General features: G+C 35.3%; 1 protein-coding gene across 2 annotated transcripts in view; it reads right to left on the bottom strand.

Moving 5' to 3' along the window:
• Window positions 1-18,097, bottom strand: part of LOC100649677 — an 80,751-nt gene that overhangs the window by 40,497 nt on the left and 22,157 nt on the right. For both annotated transcript variants that reach the window (XM_003403124.4, XM_012319799.3), the window contains exon 2: window positions 13,295-13,416. In XM_003403124.4, the coding sequence (XP_003403172.2) occupies window positions 13,295-13,358 (64 nt within the window). In that variant the 5' untranslated portion in view covers window positions 13,359-13,416. The remainder of the gene's footprint in view (window positions 1-13,294; window positions 13,417-18,097) is intronic.

Raw genomic sequence — 18,097 nt, 5'->3', positions numbered from 1 at the left:
TGGTAATAGTAGTGGTTGTTATCCCTAGTGGTAATTTCCTAATTTACCGATGCTGTTGTAAGACCTATGGATGTAAAATTTAATTGAAATTTATGATATTCCATGATCTGACAGAATTTATTAGAATAGAATAATCTTATCTTCAATATTTTTAAATCTCAATATATTCAATATCTTTAAATAATAATATTAATAATAATACGTTGCGAATGTTAAATAACCTAACTTACATGGAACTTAGTCCTAGGAGCCATTATGAACTAGAAAATATAGCAGTTGTGGCAATTCAAAAACATGATACAATGTTTATAATTGTATCAATCGTGTTGACTGGTCATGCTGCTTTTGCAATTGGATAATCTCTCGATTCGTGGCTCAGGAACTCTCTATTTCCCTCCTAGAGAGAAACGAGCCGCAGGTTCAGCGGAACGTGTCCTCGAATTAATAAAGATGATCATGCTAATCAGTAGAGAACGTGGCGTCTGAAAGATCCGCGACTGTATCGCTTCAGCGTGGCGCAGCCAGTGTGGAGCCGTGTAATTAAACGGGGTTCGTTGAACCTGCGCCGAGTTTGCTGAATCCGACCGTGTTCGTTTTCACCTCCTCACGATTCTTCTCTCTGACAGTTGAATTATGACCAATACTCGTCTCGTTCCACTATTTCTCTCTCCGATCTTTTCTCTAAAATTAGTTTCGCCGCTAGAAACGTTCAAACGGTTAGAAAAGTTATCCCGTCAGTTTACAAGTTGCCGAGAATTCGAAGTTTTTTCAGTCGGTAACCGGTGAATGTGGTGTCTTCTCTTCTTTAGGAAAGTCGAAAAGATGTTTGATAGGTGGCGGAGTGGTGGCTGACGAATCTAGGTTAGGTTAAGTTCTAGTTTTCTGGTATCGAGGGCGCTGACACTTGAGAAGGTTGAGTTAAGTCTTTTATCCTCGATGTACAATATATCCCTGATTTATTAGGTACTAGAATGATTATGGAGAATGTGGTACGCTTGGAAAATCATTGGCAACTGAAATAAGGATTCTTCGGTAATTACGTGGGTAATTTGGTAATTATAAGAGATAAAAATTCTTTGGTTTATAAAGATCCTAGAATTTTTAATCTTTAATCTTTGAATTTCTGCAATATGTGGTACACTGAGAAAATTGTTGGAAATTGAGATAAGGATTCTTTGATAATTTACTTGCAAAGATCATTAATCTCTGATCTTTATATTTCTAGCTTATATTAAATAATTCTTTCGTTATTAAGGATTAAGAATTATCATCTCTTAGTTGGAATCTTTCATTAAACAAAATTAGAAACTCTTTTGGCCTCTAGTTTAACCTATTCTGGTATTTGGATTGTTAATTTTTCTATTGTGTTTCTTAATACAATATTCTTTACTTCCATAAATTTTTAATGAAAAAACATCCTAACCTAATAGAATTGTGAACTAAATATTTTTAATTTTTAATTCTTCAATTCTATACAACACGTACTTAGTAGCACCTTAATATTTTAGAATATAATCCAAAACTATTATATTTTCCTATAGCCAGTAAGATATTCCATGCTTTCATTACTGACGACATTGACACCATCAAAATGACTAGGATTGTTCACAAAATTACTAGTAATTGCTACCAATATTTATGATTATATCCCGGATCAGTTAAGACATCTATAATACTCGTTAGTATCTGAATGCCAGGTAGATTAATCTATAATCTGATCTGAAAGAGGAACATGGCGCACGAATCAATCTTTTCGGGCAACGAATAATTGCCAGCTAGTCGACAGGAACAAAAATGGGAGTGGAAGAATTCTAGTGGTTTTTCGTGGAAACTTCCTCCTCTATGGTCGTTCCCTCTACTTTTCAGCCTGAATATAGCCAGGGATTAAAGCTACTACAGTTGTATTTCACGTTTCCAGAAACCAGGGATTTCCCGGATCCTTCGATTGTCACGTTCGTGCGCGTCAAGTGGAGCGATTCTCTCGGGAGATAAGACGGGAGATTATCCAAATTCGTGGAATATAGACTAACAAGCTGATGTCACTTGCAATACAGCCCTTTCTCCTGCCATTTGCATTTCCCCATCTTTTTTTAATTTTCTTTTTTTTTAAGTGACTTATAGGGATCTGAGCCATTTACATGGGTTTATCTACGAGATAAACGACTCATAAAATAATGCACTGTTTCTCAACGCTATGTATATTGACCAACAAAAAAGATTTTTTGGAAAGTAAAAAATTTGCTAAGGACTAACTAAAAAAAATTGCTAAGTTTCCTACGAAGATATATAAAAAGCTGCTTTTCTATAGATTATTACAAAGGCTTTGGTAACTCATTATACATAGGAATTCAACAGATAAGACATCTTCAAAATCCAAAATATAAAATATTTTCCGAATAAATTATATAAAAAAAATCAAAAAGTAACAGCCCTTAGCTACGAAACTCCATTCTGAAATAAATCGAGATATTGAGAACTCGTGGAGCGTATCTATATTTGAACAGTTTTTATTGATCAGATTTCGCTGAATTTTCATTTACAGGTACTATTCCATACGAGCGAAGAATTAAGACTTTCTTTCTATGATACTAGTTGCACTTTCATACATTCTACAACGTTTTGTTATAGAACGTGCTATAGAAAATGTTCAGTCGCTAGAATTAGAAAGGGAAGGGAATAAAATTCCCTGTATTCGTTGGGAAGAAATCTTTCCCCCCAACACTGGCAAACTCGTTCCAAGTTTGAAGAGTTGCAGCTACACTGGCGTAACCCGCGGAATCGTTGCACGAATGCGTTTAAAAACTTCTCGTCGACTCGTAAACTTTCTTGAATATTTAAACAACACCGACAACTTGGAAACAGAGAAGACGAAGCACCAACCGGGGCGGACAAAATGGGGTGGAGGAAAGGGTGCAGAGTTTTGCAACGAAGGAATTGCTTCGTGACGAATGCACCGACGGAGAAGGGGGGTGAGAAGAGGAAGGAAAGCAAGAGAGGGAGAGAGAGAGAGAGTTCTCGTTAAACCAGGGAGAGGGCGTCTAATATCCGTGCATCGAGAAGCAACGCAGGGCGGCCTTTGAGAATTTAAGGCCGGTTTTCATTAAAAGATCGAGCGCACCAGTGCGATGCGACGGGGCGCTGAAGTAAATTCTAACTTCTGCCACTTTCAATTATCGCGTCTCGCGGAAGAATCGCGACACGAAAACACGCTGCGGCACCGGTGTCACCTAACCTAACAGGAAGCGAACGAATTAATGATGCAAAACGGTCGCCATTTGAATCGCCATGACGATGCGCGACGCAATGAACAATAACCATGGAAATAATTATTGTTTGATCTTGATCTTATTATTCGATGATATCATCAGTCTGTAAGTAGTATAAATGTAAACAATAACTGTGCCAATAATTGATAGAGGATTAATGAAAATCGTTTGTACATCAAAATCTAATCACTTGCATAATTTTAATTTCCAATTTAAACATTTCTTTCTTTCTCTGAGAAACAATTTAAAAAAAGACGGTCCAAATCATCATGTAGCTTTGATTGTTCTGTGTCAAGAACATATTGTATTACATTGCTATTTGATTTTTTACTGCTACGCTGGATGTTCTTTATTCTTTTAGTGAAATCCATTCTAATAATAATATTTCCAATAATAATCGGGATTTGGTTGTAACGTGAATTTCTGACCACATGTATAGCCAGGAAATTGTAAAAGTTACATAAAATCTTTGTTCTTTACTAAATGCCAGTACAATATCTGACGAAACGGACGGGAAGATAAATGATTTCTGCATGACACTTAAGAAAAAATGAAAGAATTGTTCCCCGTATCGATATTGTTTACTTAAACGTTATCGTGTATGGTTGGACAAAGATATGAATATTCAAAATATTTAAACTACGTCAGAGAGTGGAGAAAATACCAACAAAGATATGATAAAGAGACTTTTACTCTCGTCGGATCCCCCCATATCAAGTTTCAGAAAAGCTGCACATTATGTTTATTTATTTTTGTCCCGAATCCTTATCCAAATGCCGTATTGTGTAACGTGAGAACATAACCTGTAAACGTGCGAATGTGGCGTGTGATCCTGTTCTGTGAACGTTCGAATGTGGACAGCGAACATGTGAATGTGGCAAAAGTGGCCGACGAATGTTGACTTTTATCCCGAATCCTCATTCAACTGCCGCACTGTGCGCCATTACTTTTATTAAGAACGAATCGCAACAAATAGCGCCGTGCGAAACGTCTTCAAGTTTCTCTTACTTTGCTTTGTACTTATATTGTTTTGTTAATTACTGTCATTCGTTTTGTTCGTGCCTAGTTTTAGTGAAACGTATTCTTTACCTTTTCCTATTTTTAGCTGTGGAACAATTAACCTAACCTAACCCTAACCTCTAATGTGTATAAACAAATCCTCAAAAGTAATCCCAGAGATAATCTGAGTTCCATTAATTTTCCAGATTATAAATCTTTTTCCAACAAAGCTAATCCAAAAGCTAACCACATATAATATTCTAGTTCCATTAGAAAGTTTCATGGATAACACACTGATAACATAGATAATAATGATGCATAACGAGCTTTTCAAATTTTAACTTTTCGTCTCACAAATTTAACTCAAATTACACACTTGTTTTCAGAAACAAATCTCCAGATCTAGCTTTATAAAACCCTAACTATCCTAGCTCCGCCATGAAATTCCCTAGACAAGGAACAGAATACCAATATCAAACATAAGTAATTTCTCAAATTATACATATTTTTCCCGGAAACAAATCTCCGAAACTAACTTCATATTCCCTAACATCCTAGTTCCACTAGTAAATTCCCTGGGCAAGCAACGCAATGGCAAACTATTTACCATATCGGAGAAACCGCAACTTGGAAGCGTAGCAATCCATAATTCAGTCAGAAGTTACAACCATTTAGGATTTATAAGGCTCTGAAAGGAACTGGCGGCCATAGAACCGACTAAGAATAGCTACTGACATCCTACTTTGCATTTCATTGCACGATTACCACACGTACATCGAGGCGAGAATGCCGCGTGTTTGTACAGTTGTATACAAGAGAAACGAATGCCACGGAAACATCGGTAAATCCACCGACTGTTAATTGCAACGCGTGGCTGGTTTTCACGCTCGCGACATCACACGCCGTCGGACAAAAAGGAAACCCTGTAGAGGCTCGATGTGGCCATTCCAGACACCGTTACGCCGTCCGTCGAACGAAAGGTATAGCTACTCGTGGGGATTGCGATCATGAAACGAGAAAATCAGCTTTTGTACCAGCCACTCAATTAGAGCAGAGGCGTTCGAACGAGCCGCGCTTTGACCTGGTTCAGGCTCAGTCTCGTTACACACTAGAAGCACTTTTGGCTTTTAGGATTGGTAGTTTTATAACGTGATATATACAGAACTGATAACGTTGCTTATGGTTTTAAATTTAGATTGATATATTTCTGCGATTGTTTTATGTTGATATTAATTAAATTTATATATCGCAAAGGTTTTTAGTACGTTAGCACTGTTTATATTGTTAATGTTTCTAGATCTGAAAATCTTTCTTTATTGCAATGCCTTTTTGCTAATATTGGTCAAAATTTTAATGTGTGTTGTATTTTTAGAATTGATAGTCATTATATATGTATAGGCGATATAGTCCTAATGACATTGACCAGATTTAAAACTTATGATATAATGTTTTCAGGTCTAATAATAATTCTTCTGATGATAGTACAATACTACAACATTTTTAGAAATAATAGTCGTGTACTCTGCAACACCATTCCACTAACAGCGACCTTATTTTTACAAACTTTACGATATCCTGATTCCACTAGAGAAATCCCTAGACAATCGATGCAGTATCAATAAGAAACATAACCAATTTCCAAAATTATAAATTCCTTTTCTCGTAAACCTAACCTCATATGACTCTAATATTCTAATTCTGGTAGAAGATTCTTATAGTCGTTCTGTATCTAGACCCATAGAAAATGACGATCGAATTTCGAAATATATCCACCGCGTTCGTTCCAAGACTGAAGCTCTGACGACAGGGAAAATATCGCATCCTGGCGAAAACGCTTTAAAACTTCGGATATTGAGTGCCACGTGACGGAAATACGAACGAACTCTCATCCCTTTGAGTGACAAACTGAACGCATCTTCGAAGAATGCAGGAACAATTACACGCCAAATAGCAAAATGAGAATTTGTCATGACGTTTTCGTCCGCCATTTGCACGAATCGTCTAACCTATATTGAAAGTATTTTGTTAATATTGTCCGAATTCCGAAAACATGCAAGCAGGCCATAATACAATAAAAGCGTAGATACAATATAGCTAACAATAAATCTCACAAATGCAATATGGCTGGCAATAAAACATGGTGGATCACCTTATGAACATTCTGAGTAATAAATCATTCGATTTAAACCCCCGATAATTTATATTTTTGAAGTATTATTTCATTTTACTATTACCGAAGAAAATTATTTATTGCAGTCATTAGTTCCTTTTTCTACCACCGGCTAAGACGCTGTAATTAACATTAACTATTTGTCCTATGAATATTGACAAACCTAATTGTAGATGATTAGTGTGGAATCAATGATTATTAAATATATAGAATAAATATATAAAACATATGGAATATAATAAAAAGTATAATGTAGAAAAATAATACATTATAAAAAAGTTTTAGGAGGTATAGTGCTACACAATCTAATAACAAACCTATACCATTTTATACTATATCTAACCTATATTAATCTATACTAGCAAACCTAAACCTATACTATGAATGGTATAAAAAAGTGACTCAGAAAACGTACAATGTAATATACTAAATAAAAATGTACTATACTATACTTGAATATATCATAAAATCCATTCAGAAAAAATTGTGCCATGTAATTCATTAATAAACCAAATACTAAACATACTGAAAACTGAAAACGATTAATAAACAATTCCAACAAAGCATTACGGAGGAAATATAAAGAATGACACTTGAACACGTAGTACACGTTTCGACTTTTCCCTCGGAAAGTCGTTTCACAGCCGGTGTTGGCTTTCCAGGCAAGGGTCGACGCGTTCGAAATCGATCTTTTTATTACCAGCGGTTGGTTGCTGCTGCATCAAATTGCACCACTCTGTTTTTCTCCCCGCAGTACCGGCGCGCTACCCATTCTCTGTGGGAGATGCATATGGCCGCGTCCCTTTTTTCCTCCCGCTCGACGCGACATTGCTGCTGCGCCAGTTTACATCACACGCGACGGAAGACTGACCCTTTAATCGCGGCAGGGATCAACCCTGTGCTAATCGTGACTTTTGCCCTTTATATTTCTTCTCAAATATATAAAACTGTATATAACGATATTTCCATTGGATTTTTTGTTCCGTTCGTTATGTTGGTACTATCGAGGAAATTTGCTAGGGACACGAATATAGAGTGCGTCTTTTAATATGCTGAATTTTATAGAGGTATTATATTTGAAAATATTGCATGATACGTAATAGAAACATACATGAACTTTCTGAACGCGCTCAGAAAATTAGATATTGCATAGGTTAAGAAATTCCACTTCTATTTCAGCAACAGGAAATTAAAATTCTGAAAAAGTATACTATTTTCAACTACATATTGAATCATGTTTAAAAAATAAAAAAACACATAATTGAAAATATTTCTGTAAGTTTGTGGTAAATATATAGATGCAGACCGTATTCTGTAATGAAATAGTTGACCTATCATAAAATTTTTACTCATTTTCAATTTAAAATTAGTTAATATAAAAAAGATCATAACCTCTAACGCAATTTACTCGGTTCGCCACTTTGTCTTGTGTGTCCTTTTTTCTGAAAGCTGCACAATATGGCGGGCATCGAACGATTATTTAATTTACCTTTTCTATCACGTGGCAGAGTTCTATTAAGTTCTATTATATATCTACTTTTGTCTTACATAATTCATGTTCTTTTGTTTCGTTTCGCTATTAATCCACGTTTAAATTACCTTCGCAATTTTCTCTTAATTAAGATGAACCGCCACGATGCTACATTATGAAACTTCGATGGCTTTTTGTACCTCATATTCGAAATGATTCTTGCGAATTACACTTTTGATTATTTCTTTTCACAACAATTTTTATATTCCCACTTTAAAGAACGAGGCTGTCCAAGTTATTATTCAGGATGAGCATAACTTCCGAAATTTCAAATGGCTTGACATAATTTCGCCATTTTCTTATTCATTTTCCGCCAATTTTACGGTCATTTCCCCACGAAATTGTGTCTAGAACCGTCTGGGATTTCGGGGATTATGTTTACACTGGGTGCCAATTTGCCAGGCGATTCCCTTAATTCGGGGACTACATGACGTCACATTACCCCCACTGCCATTCCACAGCTACGTCGCTCGTGTCACGTGACATGAATTTCGTCTTACGTCTCTCCGCGCTGCATCAACAACGTTGACGCCCCACCTTCATTTGTCTACGATCTACAGTCTATAGCATGATCGCGACGTCACTAGCCCACCACTATACTACTTCCCGCACTAGCAGCGGGATTTTGTCCCCTATCTTTCTTCGAAACAGCAACCCTGCCACCTTAAGCGGTATTATTCTATAAAGCGGGGATGAAAAAACTAGTGCCCTGTTATGACAAGTGTCTCAGCAATAGTAAAGTTGCGTGGCGAAGTAGTTTATGGTATCTATGAACGTTAACGGCTTTGAAAACAAATTTCTACGTTTCCTTAATATCTAATCGGGACTTGTTCCCTGCATATGTCTTGCATTATAACCATCCTCTCGCTACGGTTAGTATTGAGTCACGACGGATCAAGCAGTAAATCCTGAAAATCCCTCTCTACAAATACGATCGGGATGACTTAATTTCGAACAGGTCGCTTGTGTTCCACCCGTTGCGTGAGGCGAAGATGCTTCGAGTCACTGTTAACTGTGTAATTTATAACTGTACAACGGTGCAGTCTATTAAAACGACAACCGCACGAGCGTCCTTCGGCCCGTCAATCAATTAGAATAGTCAGCAGCCTTTGTACGGCTAGCGCGTATTCCAACTTTTCATTTCCATCCATCGGCAATAAACAAAGGCGAGCCAATAATTCCCAGAAAATCGATGATCTCCCATAACGTTATTCCCCTTTTTCCTGGCGAAATTTACTTCGTAAAATCGTTCGATTGTTATGGAAGACTCGTTTCAGTGGAAAATAGCCTTTACAAAATGGATCTTCATTTCGTAAATATCATAAAATCGATGGAGGATCAAAAAAATTTTGAGATTATTTAAAAACGAATTTAGAAAATTATTTTACTTGCAATATTTGGAAAATAATTTTTCCATAAATTATTTTGTCATGTGTTTATCAGATTATTCCAGAATAATTGTGTATTATCGAAAAGTAATTTTTCTTGAAATTTTAATTTGTTATTTATCTACCTATTCTTTATCTATCTGTTTATTTATCTATCTACTCTTATCTACCTATTCTTTATTTGAATAGTCATTTTCTGTACTAATTCGCTTTATTTTCAATTATTTAGAAATAATTATATAGTCCATTTGACTTGTAAAATAATTTTTCCTCAATTGTTCTCTTATTTGACAACCAAATTATTTTGAAATAATTGCACGCTCGTTCATATTAACTGAAAAATAACTGTTCTCTGAACAACTATCAAATTGTTTTGAAATTGAAATACATATATTGTTGTAATGAAATAACTTGTTTTTTGAATTATTTTATTTGGCTATTAAATTACTTCGGAATAATTATATATTAACTCATTTAAACTGAAAAATAACATTTCTCTGAACTATTTCAAAAGAAAAACTTTCTTTGTCTGAATAATTATTTCCACAACTAATTTTTCATATAATTTCTGATCAATGTAAATTATTATTAAAATAAATATATTTACTTCTCAATAAATTATTATTAAATTCAAAATATTTCTCATTATACGTGTTATTATTTCAGTCACGGAATTATTTATTTTCAATTCAAATAAAATGTATCTATATGTGAAGAAAAAATTAGTCGAATTTATCAGTCGTCAATCTTCGATAAATATTCTTACTTTTGTCGAGGTTTCCTTCGCCTTTATTTGATACTTTTATTTCTGTAACGCTTTTTTCGAGATTCCTCCGATGAATTATTTACTTGATAAATAATTCAGATCCACCACACTTCTCGCTGATTTTGTTATCGATCAACATTTTCAGTTTTAACCCGATAATACGCCCCGCTTCTCTCCCTCTGGCGTCTTTGCGATAAATTATTTATCTTATACCACGTTTCCCTGTATCAGTCTTTTCGCCCGTCGAGTTCCGAGTTCCCTTCGTTCCTGTGACGTTATTCTTCTGCATACTTAATGACTAACTCGATTTTATATTGATAAAGGATCTCTCGATATTTATGGAATATATTTTTTTAGATTAGATTAGATACAATTCTTAGATGTTCTTATACTATTTTCATTTTAGATAGTCTTATAGTATTTTTAAATACTTTTTATGCTTTTATCAACTTAGATTAGGTTATGGTATGGATAGATTAGGTTATGTTCTATAAAACTTTTACTACGTTTATATTTAATTTTTAATCGACGTGGTGTTCTACCTATCTCCATTTCTAACTATAATTTCTAATTCTGTTAATCTTCAAATAATACAAATTACAAATTATCTAATAGAATTGTCAACTCAAGAAAGAAAATTCTGTAACCTATCTGAACTTATCAGTCTACTAACATTTTTCATTCTGAATTTATTATATATGAAAATTTATATCTGAAATTTTTAATTACAATAACTTGAACAGAATTTCATTTTCGATTACAGTTGGTCAGAAACTTTAGGTTTCATTGATCGTTTTATTAGCAAAAGAAAAAAATTCTTCTTCGTACGTTTGGTGAAACTCAACAGTTTGCATTCCAAAGAGCAGCACAAATGGCTGGTCGATAATGCAGCGTGAAACGCGAGCTCGGCACAATAATTAACCAGGAATCCCACTGCCATTTGCGACCACGAAAATGGCTAAACCCAACCGCTACGGGACACTGTGGCTATGTGGAACCGGACCTAACCTAAATCCCATTGAATCCCATGGCTCGCTAAACGGTATCGTTACAAATTGGCTCAGCTTACCATTACTTGGTATATTGTTTCAAAAAATTGGATTTTAAATGTATTAATAAAAAATTTAAAAATATAAACACGATTAAACAATTGTTAAGAATAATTATAACAACATTGAATTAAATGAGATAAATTTTCAACAAAAAATTTTTAACAGCAGAGTATGATGCATTTTTGTTGATTTTCTGATTTTTTAGGTATTTTTTTAGTCATTTTTTTTGTAAAGAAAACGTAGTTACTAGTGTGACAATATTAATGATAAATAATAATTCAGTAGCTCAGTAACCTAGACCTGGACAATTGTAGGAAAATGGTAATTCTGGGACTGAATTAGATGATTCTAAGAATATCTTAATTGAGGATATATTCTCTGGGAAAATTCTAATTTAGCCATCGTCAGTGGGGGCTATAATGGATCTGGAACACCCACCATATTATATCTGAAAGATGATACTATTAAACATGTGGATATAGACGCGTTTTCGCTTCCTTATCTTGGGAACAGAAACTTTCTAGCGATTGTTTGCTAGTGACTTTTATAGAACTGTTTATAGCGCTGAGGAACAGTATTTCATTTAATTCAATCTACAGTCTTTGAAATAACTTGCAAAACGAAAGCTAATTTCTACATTAAGACGTAATTTAAAACTAGAAAAAATTGTCTTGGAGAAAGTTCAAATATATTACTTTACCTGTATTACTAATTAAAGAAATTAATAATATCTGTATATTCAAAAGTAATCAACTGAAGAACACTTCATCTAACTTACACAACAATCTTTGGAACAATTTATATACCTAGAGACAATTTGTAGATTAATAGCTCATTTTTAAATTATATTACAGAAGTGTCTCTATAAATATCCTTATTACATATATATTATCAATTGTTGAAACAGCCTATATGTTCAAGAACACCCAATGCAAAAATAACTTTCCAATTACCATTATAAACTGCTTTTAAGATATCTAAATCACATACTTCTTCCCTTACAACCGATCACGGTCTTTGAAACGTCCTGTATATAAGGAATAGGCGGGAGATTCAAAAAATTTCCATGGATCTGTCCAAGATATAAAAGGAAAAGAAAAGAAGGCACTAGCGAAGGTGACTGTATGGAACTTGCTTTCAAGGCCCCTATCGGTGAGCATGACAGTTCAGTGGCACACATACGCATCTATAACCTGCTCGGCGAACGTTATCGCGGGTTAATATCGCCGGCTTATCGCTAGTTGCGGTGCGTGACGTCTGCACGCATCTGCGCGTGCGCACACTACCCGAGCGCTGCAACCTGCAACCTGTGCGCTCCTATTACATAACACATCATTCAGAAACACGCCGTCTATGCGCACAAACAGGGTGTTTCGAAAGTAGTCGTGCCACCCGTCTAGCGGCTGCAACCTCGTGAATCGCGACTCGAGTGCGGATAATTTTAGACCGAACGCGATCCCCGAGCTGAGGAACATTACGGTCATGCGAATGTGGCCTGAAGGATAATTAGAATATGTCTGAGTAGATATTGGACGTAAAAGATTGCTTTTTCTTGTTTAGGTTATGTCGAATTATAGAAGAAGTCTTTTAGAACTGAATTGTCTTCTGTAGAAAACTTTTTGTAAAGATTGTTAATAAAAAGATGTATGTTTAAGGGTTGATTTTGGATATCAGTTTATTTTGACTATAATAGTGGAACACAAATTCATCCTACCTTTTTTGTACAAATCAATATATAACATATATTGCAATGGATATAAACAGAGGACGAATTTATGTCGAAAGAGTGGACATGGGTCTACTTTGGAAATTAGGTTATGTCAATGACAACAGGCAAGAAGTAATTAACACACTGCCATAGTAACCACAATTTAGGCAGGGTAACGTTCTTAACTTACGTGAGTTTCATTTTACTGAATCTAGAAGGTAAAGTACACAACGGGGAAACTTCTAACTTCACATAACCACGTGAAATCTCGTGAGTTGGAAAAATAATGCTACTCAGATTACCGATCAGATTTCTATCAGAGAAGTTAAAAATTCACTTCCAACCACTTTTACGATTACACGTGTTACATTAAACGAGCAATTCTTTTTAAGGGTCAAGATTATGGGAACTAACCTCTGGGTGGTGCTGGCGGGGCCCTCTTCGGGGTGTCGTCGGCAGAGGGCGTTCTTTCCCTCATGCTTTCTTATAGGACCCCTTAGAGCCACCATTTAGGCGAGACCACGTGCCGTATCCTCCTGAAACATTATAAAATAGAATCTTAGAATCTGTTCTTCGTCTTTCTAAGTTTCTATATCATTTTAAGTTTCTACATATTGAGAGTACTTCGAAACACAACTGTCATTAAAATACTGCTGTGGACCAAATATTCTAAAATCCTGGTGTTAACTATAAAATATCATTTCTACAGAATTTTATATATACATTTGTATTTCATAATTGCTAATGATTCATAGCAGTTACATATATGCACCTGAGTTCAAAATTAATTTGTGTAAAATGCAATTCCAGTAAAAAAACACCAGTAAAGGAAAAGCAACAATAAAAAGGACGCAAAGGATTAACGAGATAACGTCGCTGTTTTGATAATGATATAGAATGTGTTTCTATTCACGAAGGTCTGAAATTAACTATTCCCGTAGTGTCACTTCCTTCTTCCAGTGTCTCCTTAACTGTAGCATGAATTTTTCGTTATGGAGATTTGAACTTAACCTATCACTATTGAGATTACTGGGAATTTAAATTCTATCCAATTTCCTATCTATTTGCACGTAAGAAACAATAGCAATATTTTATCACGGATAATCTCACTTTTACTCCACTGGCAACCATATTGGTTCCGTGAACGAATATAAAATCGAATTTCGAAATAGTTTGCGATCCACCTGATACCTAGTTCCAATAAGCATAGAAAGCAGAGGCATCTAATTCCGCGTATCATTCAACTAGGAAAAAAGTGGCGGAAGATCTGGTATAATCGAGTAACAGTATCGTACAGGTGATATGAGACTGCGGAGACACGCTCACGGTGATACGTAGACGAGGATCGTGATATATAAGGCGGCTAGAGCTCGCGAAACCTCTCCTCGTATCATCGAGACCGCGTAGGAACACATACAGTGATTCTCAGCCTCATAATAACTTTTTACTAATTTTCAATTTAACATTTCAATAATTTCGTCGAGCAGAAATAATTATTTAAATTAAATTACTAAATTACGTTCATTTTCCTAGAAATTATCAAAAACTCGAACCAAAGTTAAAATGAAAGTTAATAAGAAATTATCATAGGACATTCGATCAATTTAAATTCTTAATATTTAAAGATATTTGTTACATCCAGGGATAATATCAACTTTTTGACTCAATATTATTTCGTAATTATATTAGGTTAGGTTAATGTTTTCAAATATGTGGGATAGTTGTTTTCCTTACCGTTTTACGACAATCTTACTAACAATTTACTTAAATAACTGATGCAGATACATAGTTTCTGATAAAATTATGTTATATCAGCTTTTTTATAATAATTATTTTTATGACTTTATTACGATAGGGTCAACAGCAATTTAAACACCCGATATGCAAATGTTTCCCAATACAGCCGTAATTGGCCACATTGTCGTTCGAAAGAGAGATAACAAATAATTATTTGTGGATAATAGAGACTTTTTCAAACAATCATCACTGGACATGCTAGGAGATAAGGATTGTTTGAAGTAGCTTCTTATCGCTACTAATCTGTTCTCTCTCGATAATCGTGTAGCCTAGAAGCTTATGCAGCGTGTCGTACACCAAATTACACAATATTTAGATAATGCTAGTTATCGCACCGTATCTAATAACAGCTATCAATAGTAGAATGATATTTTTACAATTGTTATTAATAATATATTAATGATAAAAGAAAGTTAAGCTTCGGTGCTCCAGTTATAGATTAAATTTCACTTCAAACTATTTTGATACAAGATTTCATCTTATGTCAATAGAATAAGACGCTATTATTCGATCGAAAGACAAACAACGGTAAAACAAAGTGCGGCCATTCTTATGTCGCACGCGCAGCCATAACATCAAGGCCACAGTGGCGCTCTCTGTCGCAAATTTCCACCGCCATTACCATCAATCTCCGTGAAACGATAGACATTCCATATTATCGGAATGTTGTACGAACAAACAGTCATGGCCCCTGGCAGCTTAATGCCATTGGGACCGTGTGATTCAATAGTGGTTCTCAACTATAGTATGATATATATAGTGCATCAAGGATCATCGTCCATCAGCGATACCAGTCGCATTGTCTGTTGCACTTCGCATAATGGTCATAATTGCGACCGCTGCCAGCCCGTTATTAGTCTTGTCGCTTCTTGAGAACCGTAGCAAGACCTCGTATCAGTGGTTCTCACTAGTGAAATATTGCTGTTGTTGGGGGCTCTCTTTCAAATATGAAAAAAAACTGATTTACTTACTGCCGTCTGCAAACGCTTCGAGTTGATCGAAAACTAAGACTGTAAGATAGATATGTATATAAATAGTTGTATAATTTCCCAGAAACACAATATTCACGTAAAAACAGAACTATATCAATTCATAAAAAGAAGACGAAGTCAATATGTTAATGTATACCCACAAAGCTATATGTTTATTGGTTACATAATAAATAGTAAAACTAGTAAGTCGTGTTAAGAAAAGAAATTAAAACTAGATTTTCATGGAAAGTAGCCTAGATGTATCGACAAGCATAAGACATAAAACGCAATTATTGAGGAGAAATGCCTGAAAAGCTGGAGTTTCCGCAAATTTTCATCACGAAAGCGGAACCAAACGATTTCTTACGACTTCGTGGCGAACCGGAAGATCGATGAATCTACTTTCGCCACGATGATCCCACGTCTTCGAAACGCCAGCGAAACCACTAATCGCCCCGAAGGCGCATTCGATATTTGCTAGCGCAGACCAGTGATTCGGTAGGCGTTGGCATAGGCCCTGCACCCAACCACTTCGGAACGACCCTGGCTCTTCGTGGCTTGGTCCAGAGCCAAGGCAACGTGCATAGTCACTCCCCCTCGCTCTTTCACGACTTCTCACCCGCTCTCCCCGTTACTTCTATCTAGCAAGAGAGATCTGCTCAATCTCACAGGATTAGGAGACTATTTGAACTGCGTGATGCTACCACCTCAGTGATGCTGGTCTCAACAGGTCACGACATTGGTACTTGGTACGACTCCTCGACACGGGGACGATCATGGTATTACACGAGAAATGACACTTTCAGCCATAGTCACTGCCTTAGCCATGTTTCCCCCTCCTTCTTTTATTTTCACTCTACTTGTAACAAATATGAAATTTATCAAGGGAAGACACTTATTCTTATTTTGATTCTTTGCTAATAGTCCAGATAACCATGCAATTTTTCAAAGAAACACATTTTTACTTGACAGCTGATATATAAGTACAGTTCCAAATTTTTAATAGGTCAGGTCTGTTTTATTGAATTTTTTCTTGGAGAGGCTTGCTACATGATATTGATGTATATATGTCAAGTAGAAATGACTCCACCAGTGTAACGATGAAGAAGAAACTTGAGCAAAGAAACACGTATTGGGTGATTCAAAAGTAATGACAAACAGTTAATTCTAGATTACAATCTCACATTACATAACAGTTAACTCTATTGAAGGTTTCGAATTTCTATGATAAATTATCATATCCTTTTCAATCAACATCTTTAGATGTTTAAAGAAATTTTTAAACAGAGTTTTTAAGATTATAAGAAATCAATATTAGAAAATTATTTCGCTATAACACATCCTATTCCTATCCTCAGAATAGTTTGGCATTTCCAATTGGTTAAAAAGTAGAAATTCTGGTTGGACATCATGCATTCCTAAATATAGCGGTACGGCGAGAAGACAACTCCACGAAAAGAAAACAATCGTTCAAATGTTTCACGGAAAGGGACTGATGAGATGATGGTGACCATCATAAAACTCCCATAAACTTGAAACACATAGCGCACCAGTTTTAATCATGAAAACAAAATTGCAAGTCTCAATTTCAACACTATAGAAAAATAAAAATAAAAATCAATTTTTAAACAGTTATTCGCATTGTTGTAAAATCATTAGAAATATTCAGAAATATTGCAAATACTAGATTCATTTTCATTACTGTCATATATATAATTATTGTTATTCTTATCTTATATCGGTCTTATATTGTTATAGTTACTGTTCTATATAAAATTTTATATTTATTTTAATTGTACCTTTTTGCGAACAATAGGGACGTTCTTGTCAAATAGGGCGATATTGATTGAAAAATTGGTATTGACTATACGTGATCCTGCATGGCGAAATCCGTTTAGCACGGTATAACGCATGCCATTTAGAGGAGGCGTCGAGTTTAAACACTGAATCTCTATAAATCAAAGAATTACAGAGGGTTACACAGCGTTTGCCTGGAATGCTGAAACGCGACATTCCACCGTGGAAAAGTCTGCACTGCACCACTATTACTGGAACCATTCCATTCCCCCCCCCTTTCTCTTTCATTTCGTTTCTTTTCGTTCTCTTTTTTTTGCTTTCCGAAGACACGCTTAAGTGACTGTGATATCGATTAAATGCCTCCATTTTGTACTCGCCTGGCCAGCTATCCTTCGCATTAATTAAAAGCAAACTATTTTTTCATTTGTTCTACCATTTAAATAGAGAAACTTCTTTTATCCCATAAATACAAGTTTGTTTGTCAATCTGACATTCGAAGGTACATAGAAAACTTGCAATAAAAAGACAAGTTAGGAAATTCTACATCTAGAATTATTCCCTAAGAAATCCTCTAGACGCAGTTCCTTAGAGAAAGTATTCTGTAAAGCGTGATCTTCAAATTGAGCTTGGAACGATGAACTAATTTAGGAAT

Source organism: Bombus terrestris, chromosome 16 (genome assembly GCF_910591885.1).
Source record: "Bombus terrestris chromosome 16, iyBomTerr1.2, whole genome shotgun sequence".
Classification (NCBI taxonomy): domain Eukaryota; kingdom Metazoa; phylum Arthropoda; class Insecta; order Hymenoptera; family Apidae; genus Bombus; species Bombus terrestris.
The sequence above is the reverse complement of the archived record's forward strand: the minus strand, read 5'-3'. Positions and strand labels throughout refer to the sequence as shown.